This window comes from Cyprinus carpio, chromosome B13 (assembly GCF_018340385.1).
Source record: "Cyprinus carpio isolate SPL01 chromosome B13, ASM1834038v1, whole genome shotgun sequence".
Lineage (NCBI taxonomy): Eukaryota > Metazoa > Chordata > Actinopteri > Cypriniformes > Cyprinidae > Cyprinus > Cyprinus carpio.
In genome coordinates, this window is record NC_056609.1 from 12,074,560 (window position 1) to 12,088,017 (window position 13,458).

Sequence of the window (13,458 nt, forward strand, 5' to 3'; positions counted from 1 at the left end):
ATTATAAAAAAAGACCTCTAACACTAGCTTGCTCTATTCTTTTTCTATTCTATCTCTGTTTTCTTTTTATTTATTATATTATTTAAAAGCCCTTGCTACGTATACTGTGTTTAGGCTAACTGAGACTTGTTATAGCACTTATATATCATTGCTCTTTTGTTGTTTTTGATTGCTTCCATTGTCCTCATTTGTAAGTCGCTTTGGATAAAAGCGTCTGCTAAATGACTAAATGTAAATGTAAATGTATTATTGTCCGTTTTTTCCCCCATTTTTTTCACCCCCCCCCACCATTCATACATAGTTACCAAGTTTTAATTCTAATTACTAAACTTCTATTATTAAATAATACTTGATTATCATATTATAATGCTGACTTCTTGACTTGACTTCAGATATTTAAAAAGCTGTGCCATTTTACAAACAAACGTGTATGTGTATGTGTATTATTTATATATATATATATATATATATATATATATATATATAGAGAGAGAGAGAGAGAGAGAGAGAGAGAGAGAGAGAGAGAGAGAGAGAGAGAGACAGAGAGAGAGAGAGAGAGTATATCAGTCTGGCGAGTAAACAAAAAAAATGACTAGCCAATGGCGATTCAATTGACAAGGTGTCCGTAGAGGGTTGCAAAGGTAATCTAAATGTTCAAAATTAAATATCCAATATCATTAAAAACAATTCTAATATCTACATTTCTTGTGCATTGCTAAAACATTAATCATAAAATAGAGCCAATGTTAATAAAATATTGGTGTAGATACCCTGAGGCTCTCCTTTGAACCAAACCTTATGATGTTTTTTGAGGATTTCTTTCCAGGATTTGTACTTTAATTTAGATATGTGTCTTCCTAAGTTTAGTTTTGGTTTCAAGTGGAAATATATATATATAAAAAAATTAACATTACTGAATAAATAATTGCTAAATTCTGAATATAGAAAAAGTAAAGGTTTTAACATGTACAAATTAAATAAAAATACACCAAAAAAGATATGCAAGATCAGCATTCATAGATGAAATGACATCTAGTTTAGCAGCCCTTTTCTTGATGGCTGATACTTTGATGCATTGTGCTGATCCCCTTTATTGTATTTTTCTTGTATAAAATACTGTTTACTATAAAGCAGGGGTCACCAAACTTGGTCCTGGAGGGCCTGTGTCCTGCAGAGTTTAACTCTAAGTTGCCTCAACACACCTTCCTGGAAGTCTCAAGTACACCAAGCAAGATCTCGATTAGTGGGTTCAGGTGATTAGGGCTGGAGCTAAACTCTGCAGGACACCAGCCCTCCAGGACCAAGTTTGGTGACCCCTGCTATAAAGAGTTAGATGATGTAGTTCTGCTTACATTCATTTGTGCATCCCTTTAACACAGTTTCCTTAACTCATTATTGTTCATAGGTGGTGCCGGCTGCATTCTAAAACTGGCAAAAAGGAGAAAGAACGAGGGGAGCTTCAGCTGACCGTACAGTTCACTCGGCACAACCTGACGGCCAGCATGTACGACCTTTCCATGAAAGACAAACCTCGTTCTGCTTTCGATAAGCTCAGAGAACGCATGAGAGCTAAAAAGCGCTCTAGCGAAGAAGATTCCTCTTCCGCCATCGTCCCTGGAGGATACGGAGCACTGGCACGCATGCGGGGGCGGCTGCCGAGCGATGGGGGTGGTGAGGAAGACTATGAGGATGATGAAGGTGGGGAGGTCCGCAGGAGTAAGATGAGAAATTTTTTCCTGCGTGGGAAGTTGAGGAAGTCTTCAGACACGCGTTCAAGCACGTCACTGTGCTCTGAGAGCAGCGAGTCTTCATCGCGGGGCGGCAGCCTCAGCCCGACAGCAGGTATCAGCGTGGTGGTCTCAGATCTGTCCAACTCTCCGAGTAACAGCAGCAACCTGACTGCAGACAACAGTCCAGGTATGCACAGCAAAATCTGGTGTTTTTCTTTTTAAATAATATAAATATTTTTTAAATATAGAAATATTTTTATTACATATATTCCAGGTTCAGTACAAGTTAAACTCAACTGATATAAAAATTAATTTCCAACTGCTTTTCTTTCAAAAAAATCTATAAATAATAATAATTAAAAAAATCTAAAATCTGGGTTACAGTGTGGTTTTTGCAATGGAAATGAATGGGGTCAATCTATAAACGTTAGAATACTTTCTGTTTCAGTAGTTGAGGAACAAAACAAAACTTATGTTAACATGATTTTAGTGTGGAAAAAATTGCTCATTAACCTTTTTAGTTTTACCACTTTGCTGTCATGACAATGTAATGTTGTAAATCCTAAAACACTGAAATGACTATAAAAATGTTGATTTTGAAAAATGTTATGCACAGACAAAACAGTTTAGAATAAAGGTAAAATATGTGAAAAATGCTTTTTTTTTTAAAATACAAAGCATTAACACGTGCACCCCATAAACACAATCAAGCCTAGAAAAAAAAGCCAATCACCCATTTAAATTGTATTGAACCCAGAATATTCCTTAAGTCAGCATGAAAGGGAGATTCAACCTTTCAGTTTTTATTTGTATTTATTTATTTTGTTTTTTTTTTACGTAATCATTTTTTATCAAAAGGTAATGACTACATACTACATACTACATACTTTCTCTTTGGATACATACTGGATTCTCCAGTTATTTAGTCTACTTAAACTCCACCCCTTTCCTACAAGTTCAAATTCAGATCCATCCAATCAACAACTGATGAGAAACAAGTCCCCACACTGCATTGTCACTGTCACTGTCACTTAAACCTACCATTACCACCAAACCTGGCCCTAACCTTACCTGTATCCAGCCTCAATAGCAGCAAAAGTATTTTGCAAGACAATATAAACACATGATTTAATTTAGTACATTGTAGTTAAGGCCACCTATTATAAAGTGGGACTAAAGTCTGTTGTTTCTTTTATAACATCACAAATTTAAGAAAACAACACTGCTCTTTCTCTTTTAGAACACACAGTGGCTCCCTCACCACAGGTGTCTCCTGTCAGACATGTGATGTATGACATCAGCTTACCAGTGCCTCATTCTCTGACGTCAGAGTACGACACCCCTATTCTGCTTCCTTCAGTGTGGGTGAATGGGAATCCGGTGGAAACGTCTCCTCTTACTCACCACCCACCATCGCTCGTACTACAGCAACCTCAACCAGAGTCAACCAAACCAGTAACTCAGTCAGGTCAACCACGATCAACCACGCTGCCAGCCGAGCCCCAGAAAACCCAGTCAGCTCAGCCGAAATCCCAAGAGACACAGCTACCCAAGTCCCAGTCAAAGCCAAGGCCCGAGCCCCTGCTCCCAGCCCTGGGGGTGCTTCAGAAGGGCTCTCTCTCCCTCTCCTTGCAGAACCTCTCTCACCGTGGGGAAGACAAGCTGAGCAGCAGCCCTGTGGATGGCCGTCGCTGGTCCTTCGATAAACCCGGAGAGGAAGAAAAAGCAGCCATCGTAGCAGCATTAGAGCAAGCTGGAAGACTTACAGATGAGGTGGAGATGGAAACAGTGATACCTGCTGGAGAGACAGAGACTCTGAGCAAGAAAAGGAGGGGCCTGTTCTCACATGGGAAAGGTGATTCGGCTGGGAAAGGACCAATCGCGAGTAAAGAGGAAGCAGAACGTGCTCAACCACTTGTAGAAGTCAAACATAAAGGATGGTTCAGCTCCAAGGACTCACACAGTAAACCCAGGTAAACTTATCTTTGCCGATTTTATGATAGAAATGCTAAATAGAAGAGTGTGTGTGTGTATTTGTGGTTCATTGAGAGTGAACATTGTGAAATGCAGCCATAGATCTAGTTTCAGCATCTGCATTGCAGGGGGAGGCGATGCCTGGAAACCTGAACTCTTGAGTTGTTTCCTTTAACTTTCTCTTTCTTTCTCTCGGTCTCTTTCACACTTGTTCTACCTCAATACCAAGATTTGATTTCTTCATTTTAATCGGCAAGTGCTATTTTTGCACTGCAGACAGATGGATCTGAATGTGTGTGGGAGTGTTTGTGAATGGGAGGAGTCACTCAGTTTAATTCTGTCACTGACCTTAACCAGTATAACTGCATTCTTGTTTCTGTTGTAGGTGTGTATGCTGTCCATTGTTTGGTAAATATTTTCTTTTTTCATGGGTGGTGGTAGATCACACTCTGTTCTATTTTTTCAGAGCTTTGGTTTGGGTTTTTGTAAAGCAGGGAAACACCTCTTCATGCTGCGTCAACTGATACGTGCACACACATGATCATAAACGGATACATGACCCTCTAGGATTCTGCAAATTCATCAAATCCCTGTGTTAATTGGGAGAGCTTGCAATTATGTAATGTCTTCAATTTTTCATCAAAAATGTAAACGTGAAGGGGAAAAAGAAAGTGATGTTAGCTAATTAAATCTGTGAATTCCAAGTGTATCGAATTAATCTCATGTTGAGGTTTCCTGCTGATGTCTTGGAGCAAATTCCACAGTGAGCATCATTATGTTGTACTCACTCTGTAGGGCACTTGAAGTGAGATTACTCAGAAGAGAGCAGCATTACAGCTCATATCTGCAGATTTGGTACATGTGCGAAGACGTCACTGACACTTTATTTTAAATCCTATTAGTCAAAAAACAAGCGAAAAACAACTTTTGCATCCAGTATTGCCCTTTTGTGTCTTGGGTTTTGAAATTATTAAAACCTCAGACTTTAAAATTATCTTTCTAAGACCGTGTTTTCATAAACTGCAATGTTCTTGGCTCTTTTTGGCTGTATTTAGTTGCTTACATTTGTTTCTAATGACCCTACAAAATGCACCATATTTGTGTCTGTCAAAGACACAAAAATACCTTTTGGAATTTGCTTCTTGATAACTTTAAGATTAAAATTAAATGCTTAGACACAGCAAAGCACAAAAATTCTGGAAATAGCGATGCAATCATTTGTGTCCCCCATAATCCTTATGGAAGTGAGATAAATATGTTTTTCACAAATATAATCTATACTGATCGAGTTAATATTCACCCATGAAATGTCCCATAACAGGCTAAATCTTTATGACTAATGACCTATTAAATGGATACAGATTAAGCCTTCACCTAACATAAAAACAGTTTTATTTTGACAGTCAGCATTTACAATGCCATTTAGCTCGTAACTATTGTTAATCTTTTCCCAAGCAGCTGGCTTCTAGCATGTTTTTATTATCTCTGCGACATCCAGTTCATATTAATTCATAGAAATGTCACTGAAGTTCAGCTACTGGAACATGTCAAATACCCCAACCAATCACATGCTCTTATGTTAACTTGCTTGAAGCAAAAAGTGATTTTGTTTGTGAACTTAACTATATGGGCATAGATGTCACTCTGTAGAAGTCTATCTTGTTTGCTCTCTTTCCTTTTTCTGCCTCTCACCTCTCCCTCTGATATAGTTGGGTGATTGTTATGACCTTTCAAACTCAGCATTTCTACGTTTCTCAGAGTAAAGCAGGTCTAGCCAGACACTGTGTTCGAAATATTATCTTACATCATACTGCCTGCCTACCGCATGACAAGGCACTACTGCAATTGTATTTTTTGAACAGCAAAAGATACAGTAGACAAAATGTATTAAACTGTAGTATATTGAGAAGTTATCATATGACCTATGTTTGCCATTGCACTCTGGGGAATCTACCTGATCCTAGTGTGCTCTGATTTTATACTGCATATTTCACCGTAAATGTCATCAATTTATCACATATACATATATAAAAGCATATTATCCAGAGTATGTACACTGCTAAGTATGATAGTATAGTATTTCGACCACAACATGGCCTCTATTTAGAAGTTCTAGTTTTTTAATAGTCTTTCTTTTTTTTAAATAGTTTTTTGGTGTTTCTTATTTTGGTTGTTTTGGGGTTATATTATTTTATTTTATTATAATTGACGGTGAAGGTCACTGGTCATTGCTTATGGCCATCACTGTTTCTCGCCGTTATTATGGGTTTAATGGAGGCCACGGTCACTAATGGTGTGTACTTTATATACATTCCTTTCACAGCCCGTCTCCTCAGTCAGGCTCAAGTGCCAGTACAATCTGTCCCATTGTACCCTTGACCTTTAATGACCCTTCACAGAGTATGGCTGACAAAAACACTAATCCCTTCACTTCTTCCCCACCCCTTTTTGACGCCAATCCGTTCCTCCCACACACACAGCAGAATCCATTCATTCAGGAGCTTCATTCTGCTGCTCCTTTAACTCCTGATGTGCCCTCTCTCTTTAGCTCAACCCACTCGCAGTCTGATGGTAATGCCACCCCAGATTTGCCAAGTACTGGAAACCAAAAAGGACCTTCCCAAATGGATATCTCATTTGATCCTTTAATTTCTTTCAAGGTGCCGACAGAACAGGATGACTTTGAACATTTTGCTAACGACAGATTGAAGTCAGAGGAGGTGAATGAAACAATGAATTTGGTTACACCTCCTGCTCTCTTCACGAAAACAAATAATCAAGAGCCCTCAGGTGCATTGGGTGGTTTAACGGTGTCGGATACAAATTACCCAACTGATTTGGGACGAACTGCTTCAGCAAGTGCTGTAGAGACATGTAAGGAAACTGCTTCTGATACACCTGTAGTTTCAGTAATTGATGTTAATTATATTTGCTCTAGTTCTAACAAGCCTGACCTCACTGCTCATGGGGAGCTTGTCTTCCCAGAATTTGATCTCAATTCATCTGAAATTTCCTTGCCTGAAAATTCCAATTTAGGGTTTTCTGAACTGAATACACTTGCATGCCCTTATCCTGCACTGTCACCTCACTCCAAGAATGAAGACACATCTCTTGAAGACCACCCAAAGACCACAAAATGTCTCACAGCCATCAGTATCAAAAGCAGACACTGTTAAACGTCCTTCTAGTATCTCCTTTGAGTTCTCAGAGGGGGTGTCTGTGAGTCCTGAAACATCACAGAGGCCTGAAATGCTAGAGTTTGCTAAAGATATCGAATCTGGGACAGTCAATGAAGATCCTATGCCATTCTGTGGAGACAACAGCTCAGGTGACACCCTAGAACACTCAACAGTGATATCTGATTCCTTAGGTGGAGACGTAGACCACCAGTCTATTGAGCACCGTCTTTCTCCACAGTCTGACATCATTCAAAGTAATATAACACAATCCAATGAAGAATTTTGGGGATCAAATGCCTCACTCATTCAAAATGTGGCAGTAAGTGGAAAGTCCCTAGTTGAAGCCACTGAGCCTTTAGTGTTCCATGTTCAATCGGGACAGAGTTCCCTAGTATCAACTGCTCTGCCAGTGAAGAACGGAGGGAAAACGGATGCAGTTATGGACACCATCCTACAGAATGAATCAGGAAATGGTATCTTAGAGGGTGTCAGTAGTAAAGATATCTGTTCTGAAATTGAAGACTTTGTTCCTGAGAACCTAAATGATGGCCCTTCCTTTCCAGTACTCTCAAAACCCATGTCTTATGACATGCAGGAGGACAAACAAGAGAAAGTCAATGAATTGCCAACTAGTCCATTTAAGAAAGACAACATGGTAAGTCAACTCAGCACCATCAGTGAAGAGGAAGAAATAATGCCTTCTAATGAACCGACACTTCCTGTAGGACATCTCCATCCCACCACTGGAATTAGAACAGGGACAGAGGAGGGTGCATCAGATCCAAACTCAGTGCTCTCACCTGGTAGCGTTCTTCTCCACAGCATGTACAAGAGTGCAGATTCAGACCATTATCTCACTTGTGTATCTCAAGAGGATTTCCCAGTTTCCCCTAACTTAGAGCTCACAAAGAGAGTGAAACCAAGACATGATCTATCTGAGGAAGACACTTCAGAATTTGAATCCTTGCCAAACCATATCCCTAATGTTGTGCAACAAGATGACATATCCGCAAAACGCATACCAGAAAAGGGCTGTAAGCAAGATGAGGTCATAGCAGAAAACATTAATCCTTTTCCAGAAGCCTTACCAAAACAAGAATCTCCTCTGCAAGTTCTACAAAATAATTCCTTATTGGACCTCCTGCCAGGAATGCATACCTATTCCCCCAAATCAGCCCCCTCACACAATACTTCATCTGAGAACATGATAAAGTCAGATTTTGATGAAGCAGTGCTAAAGTGCAACCCCTCAGGGGACATTGTTGAGAAATCCAACTTTCCCAAAGCTATGTCACCAATTGTTGTTACTTCAGAAATGATAGCAGAACTTGAGGCTCAGCTTGCACCATTAGATACAGACACATGTCTGGTAGATGAGAGTAAAACCTGCCCAAAAGATGGATCCTTTAATATGGAACCTTTTGGGATTGTATCAGAGAACAACTTGCATTTAGTCCAGTTGACTGATTCTAATGCGTTTGTATCTAATTGTTCATCAGAACAAACCTCCAGTATCACTCAGGACCTTGTCATAACTGATTCTGACCTGAAAAACATCTTTGTACCCCAGCCAACTGAAATGCACCTTCTTAGCACTAGCAAAGGTCTGGTTGCAAACCCTGAATCTGCAGACACCCACAATGACCCGGAACCAAATGCTAAACAAACAGATAGTCTAGACATAAATATTGATTTTTGGACAACTCCAGCTGTTCGACATTCTGTGACACCAGACTTATTTCCAGTGAACTGGCCTACTTTATCCCAGCCATCAGCCTCTTCACCCTTCGACCAGCCAACGCTGGCTTCCAGGCATGATCATAGCCTTAACTTTACATCATCTTTGTTCGACCTTTCACCTGTAGCTTCCTCAACACCACATGTAGCAGTAGACACTAATGCGCTGCCCCAGCTATTCCCCTTCTCCACAATTCCCCGTACCTCAGAGGTGCCACGTCCAAAACCTGCTGCTCCTCTTCCTACTATGCAGGCTGTGAATTCTACAGCATTCAATCCTTTTCTCCAGGATAAAACACAGACATCTGATCATCAGAGCAGGTGAGGTCTCCAGCTTTGTTGTAGTTGTCAAGGGAGACCGAGGTTGAATCCTCAAGGTCTTGATCATGCACTGGTATTTTTTTTTTGTTAATTCCTTGGGCTTCCACCAGTCACTTTCATTCTGCTTTGTTATTGTATTCAGGGATGTTTAAGGGTAAAATCTGTAATTATTGAAACAAAAAATTTCTACTTCTAGAAATTTGTGCTGAACCAACATGGAAATTTTGGCCAATGCTAATAACTGATTATTTATATTTAGCTCAAATATATTGCATCGATACCATTCAAAAGTACCATTTATTGGCTGATATACATAAGACCACCAGTATATGGTCCATCCATGATTAAAATTATTTTGCTGTTGGACTACATAAGGGCTACAGCATCTCAAACTGAGGTTCTGCATGCATCTGCCATTGATATATTGCCAGTATCAATAACTACAGATTTCCTGTTTTTGCAACTATGTGGTATGAGGTATGTTTCTTGTGAAAATGGTGTTATGGGGTTGGGCAAGGTGTCTTTTGGGATGTCTTATTATACGCAGAAATCAATGCGCTTCACTTTCTCGGGCTGCAGGGTGACTCTTCCCCTTCATCCACATCTTCTCTCTTGTGTTAATTTGTTTGTGGTAGCAGCATGTCTCATGATTTCTCCATGGACAGTCACACATAGGCTCACACTCTCTTGTGGATCCTACAGTAGAGATGGGGGAGCCTCGCTTCAATTAGCAGGTGTTAACTTAGTGAGCTGTGAGTGTGTGTTGTTGAGTCCAAAGGAAGCTTTTAAAAAGGAAGTAAATTTACGTTTCTTTGATTTCGGGGACTTGGCTTGGTTTCTTGTGTATTTTTGACTCTGTCATTGCATCTGATCTAAGGGGTTATAGGATGCTAACCGAAGATAGCATTTATTGCGTTCTTGAGATCTCCTTTCTCTCAAAACTAAGGACTTTTCATGAAAACGTCTTAATTGGTGTGCTGTTGTGAATAAATTAATTGACTCATTATATGAAGCTGTCACAATTGTTTATAGCACTCTTTCCCATCTAATCTTGCTGTGTCATTATGTCTTTTAGTCCACACCCAGTCAAGCCATTGACACCTCCTGATGAGAAAAGGTCAGAGGGTCGTTCAGTACTAGAGAAGCTTAAATCCACCATCCACTCAGGACGAACAGGCCAGGATGCTGACAAGAAGGTACTGCATGTGTATAAAGCATGTGTATTTAAGTAAACAGATCGCACTGAATTCATTTACACTGATGAACCTAAAATCATTTAGTCAGCTTTCACTTGTCATGCACTTAATCTCATTGGCTTCTAAATACAGTGCAATTACAACTTTTGTCCGACTCTGATCATTATTTGAGTAAAAGCAATATTACTGCACTATTTCTCTCAAAAGTATTAATATAATTTTGCCACATTTACACTATAGTTTAAAAGTTTGGGGTTGGCTTTTTAAAAAAATATATATATATTTGAAAAAAGTTTCTTATGCTCACCAAAGCCGCATTTGTATAAAAAAAAGCAAAAGGAGTAATAATGTGAAATGTTATTACAATTTAAAATAACTGTTTTCTATTTGATTACATTTTTTAAATATAATTTATTACTGCAATGCAAAGCTGAATTTTCAGCATTATTACTCCAGTCTTCAGTGTCACATGATCCTTCAGAAATCATTCTAATATAGTGATTTGGTTCAATTCTTATTACTATTGAAAACATTTGTGCTGATTGTTATATTTGTAGAAACCGCATTATGCACAGACATGATATTTTTACATTTTTTAACATTTAGATGAAATTTTTTAGTAAATGTTTAAATATAAATCAAATTAAACCAGCATCTACTGATTCGGTTACTACTAGCACTGCTTATAAAAATTATTTCATTAACATGATCACAAATCAAACATAATCCAGAAGTGTTTTTTTTTTTTCTTTTTTTGATCAACCCCAGAATATTTTTGTAAAGTAAATCTTTTTTTTGGCTTTCTTGTTTTAACAGCTAGTGGAGGGAGGAGGCACATACTATCACCTGAACCACAGCGAGCTGGTGAATTTGCTGATCCAGCGGGATACTGAGCTCAGGCAGGAGCGGGAGGAGTACGAGAGGCGAGGGGCGCTGCTGGAGAAGCGCGAGACAGAGCTAAAGAAGATGAAGGTTCTGATCAAAGATCTAGAGGATTACATCGACACGCTTCTTGTACGCATCATGGAGCAGACCCCCACACTGCTGCAGGTCCGCTCTAAGATGAAATGATACAACAAACGCCTCCACGAATCCTGGATGGATGTCACAACCCTGCACTGCTACAGCAACCATATAAATGTAGAGAGCTATCTGGCGCTAGGTGATGGGTATGGAGGAGAGGGTGTAGGTTTGGTGTTCTTAACTGTGTCCAAAAATACCTGGACCTCTGCTGGGGTCCGTGTGCACTGCAGGTTTGCATTTGATGGTTAAAGGTCGGCACTCTGCTGCTAAACTTCAAAGCTGGTAGGATCCATTTTGACACGTGTCAGCTGATATTCACTCACTAGACATGTCACTAAGACACATGCCAGTCCAGCTATGTACCAAAACCACCTGTCAGTCGAAAGGAAGGCATGACTGTGACATGCCAGTCTTCTAGTGTTAGTGTGAATGGTTTTTAATGCACGAAGAAAAACATCGATTTATCTTTTTTTTCTTCTATCACGTTTTTTCTGACATGTAACGCTCAGCTGCTTGAACCGAGAACAAAAGAGCGAGTTTGAGATCACCTGAAAGTGTGCAAGAGGGAGCGTGAGACGTAGAAAGCAGGAAATAGAGCAGAATCAGCCAGTTTCAAAACTGCTTGTGCCTCCCTACATGTCTTCCGCACTTTACTTAAGAGCTTAAGGGTTGAGGCTCAAACCAACTGACCTTCTCGCTTCGATTTGCAAGTCAGTGTCCTTCCTCTCCCTTCCTTTGCTTGAGCCAATGCACGTACATCGCTGCCAGTGCTTTCAGGTGTAATGAATGGGATACATACTGTATTCATTGCATATATGCCACTCTGACAATATGCCAAATGCTGCCTTATCATACAGTATTTTCTCCATTCTGTTCTCGCTGAACTCATCACTTTTAATTAGATTGCACATTATAATACAAAACTAAGGGCGGAGGAGTGTTTCCAGTTAAACTTTCCCAAGACTGTTTGGTATTGAGATGAACAAATGGATCTGAAGAGAGAACGAAAGGCATGCAAACAGCAAATGCCAGAAATGATTTGCTCTAAATTAACGTTACAGTATTCTCAATACCGCAACGGCTCTGTTAATGTTACTGTAATGTAATTCTGGTGTTTCTATGATGTCGCCACTATCAGTGTTGCCACTGTCTGTGTACAATGTAGCACTATATGTAGACGTGTGATAGAGGCGTAGGCCGCAGCACTTTTAAACCTCACACCAAGGCATTTACAACCGTTCTTTCAAAAACAGCTTAGGAAGTGCACGTAGTCAACCGCACACGTTCACTGCACAAACTAATCATCCTCGAAACACAGGATACTCATGGTGTTTCAGTGCTAGTCCCTAAAGCTCAAGATCTATCAAGAACATGTTTCTGAGTAGAAGCACTTAAGGACTCGTGTGCTCGGACTGTTGAAGGTGGATTGATGAATGTTCATTTATTAAGGCTTAATGTAAAAGTTTACAATTTTTCAAAAATGTGTTACATTTTAATCATGCGAATATCTATTTATGTTTTTTATTGTTATGTTTTTTTTTTTTTTTTTTTTGCTTTGTGGCCAGGTCTTCTGTCACCTTTTCTTTTGGGTGGTCTGAAGGTCTGTACAATACATTCATTTATTTTCTCATTTCCTTTAAATGCTGTTGGTGTACATCGTGATTATTGAGGTCAGTAGTAACAGAAAGCAATAGATGTGAAGGCCAGGCTTTTGCAGAAATTAAGAGATTCATACTTTTTTAGGTCTAAACAGATGGAATGTAATATGAAATATGTGCTTGGGTTGCCACTGTGTTGAACAGCAGTTAATATATAAATATTCAGCAACACACACACAGCCTGCAGCCTAGTAAGAAGGTGTGTTCAAGTGCCCTTGGCTGAATGTTATCATGAGATGTCATGAGATGTGTGTGTAGAAGAAGATTTGTATGCTTTTAATGGTGAAGATGATAATCAAAGCTACATTTTATGTAGTACAAACTCTGGAACTTGCAAATAAAAACTTGTTTACTATACTACATTTCATTTTATTTTTTACAAGTCTGGAAAGTGTTTTTTTCTTCTTCTTCTTTTAAGGTCATTTAAAAACGAGATATTTTTTTAAGAATTGCAGAGGGTTTATTTTACAGTTGTAGGAATGCATCGGTAAGCGGCTTTAAGCCCGAATCCTCATTCTTAAGACTATAGGCTCAACTCTTCCTCCTTTGGTGTAAATTTCAGTGGATTCCTGTCACAATCAAAATAAGAATGGCTTAAATTAACCTCAGATATATCAAGTAGCATTTAAGCACCGAACAT

General features: G+C 39.2%; 1 protein-coding gene across 8 annotated transcripts in view; it reads left to right on the forward strand.

The window, feature by feature from the left end:
- The window catches only part of rab11fip5a (RAB11 family interacting protein 5a (class I)), a 24,831-nt gene extending 11,641 nt beyond the window's left edge, over nt 1–13,190 (forward strand). For 3 of the 8 annotated variants that reach the window (XM_042736582.1, XM_042736580.1, XM_042736583.1), the window contains exons 2-4: nt 1,406–1,917; nt 2,971–3,703; nt 6,028–7,026. In XM_042736582.1, the coding sequence (XP_042592516.1) occupies nt 1,503–1,917; nt 2,971–3,703; nt 6,028–6,880 (2,001 nt within the window). In that variant the 5' untranslated portion in view covers nt 1,406–1,502 and the 3' untranslated portion in view covers nt 6,881–7,026. The other 5 variants (XM_042736584.1, XM_019096656.2, XM_042736585.1 and 2 more) reach the window with 5 other exon arrangements.
- Nucleotides 13,191–13,458: the final 268 nt, after the last annotated feature.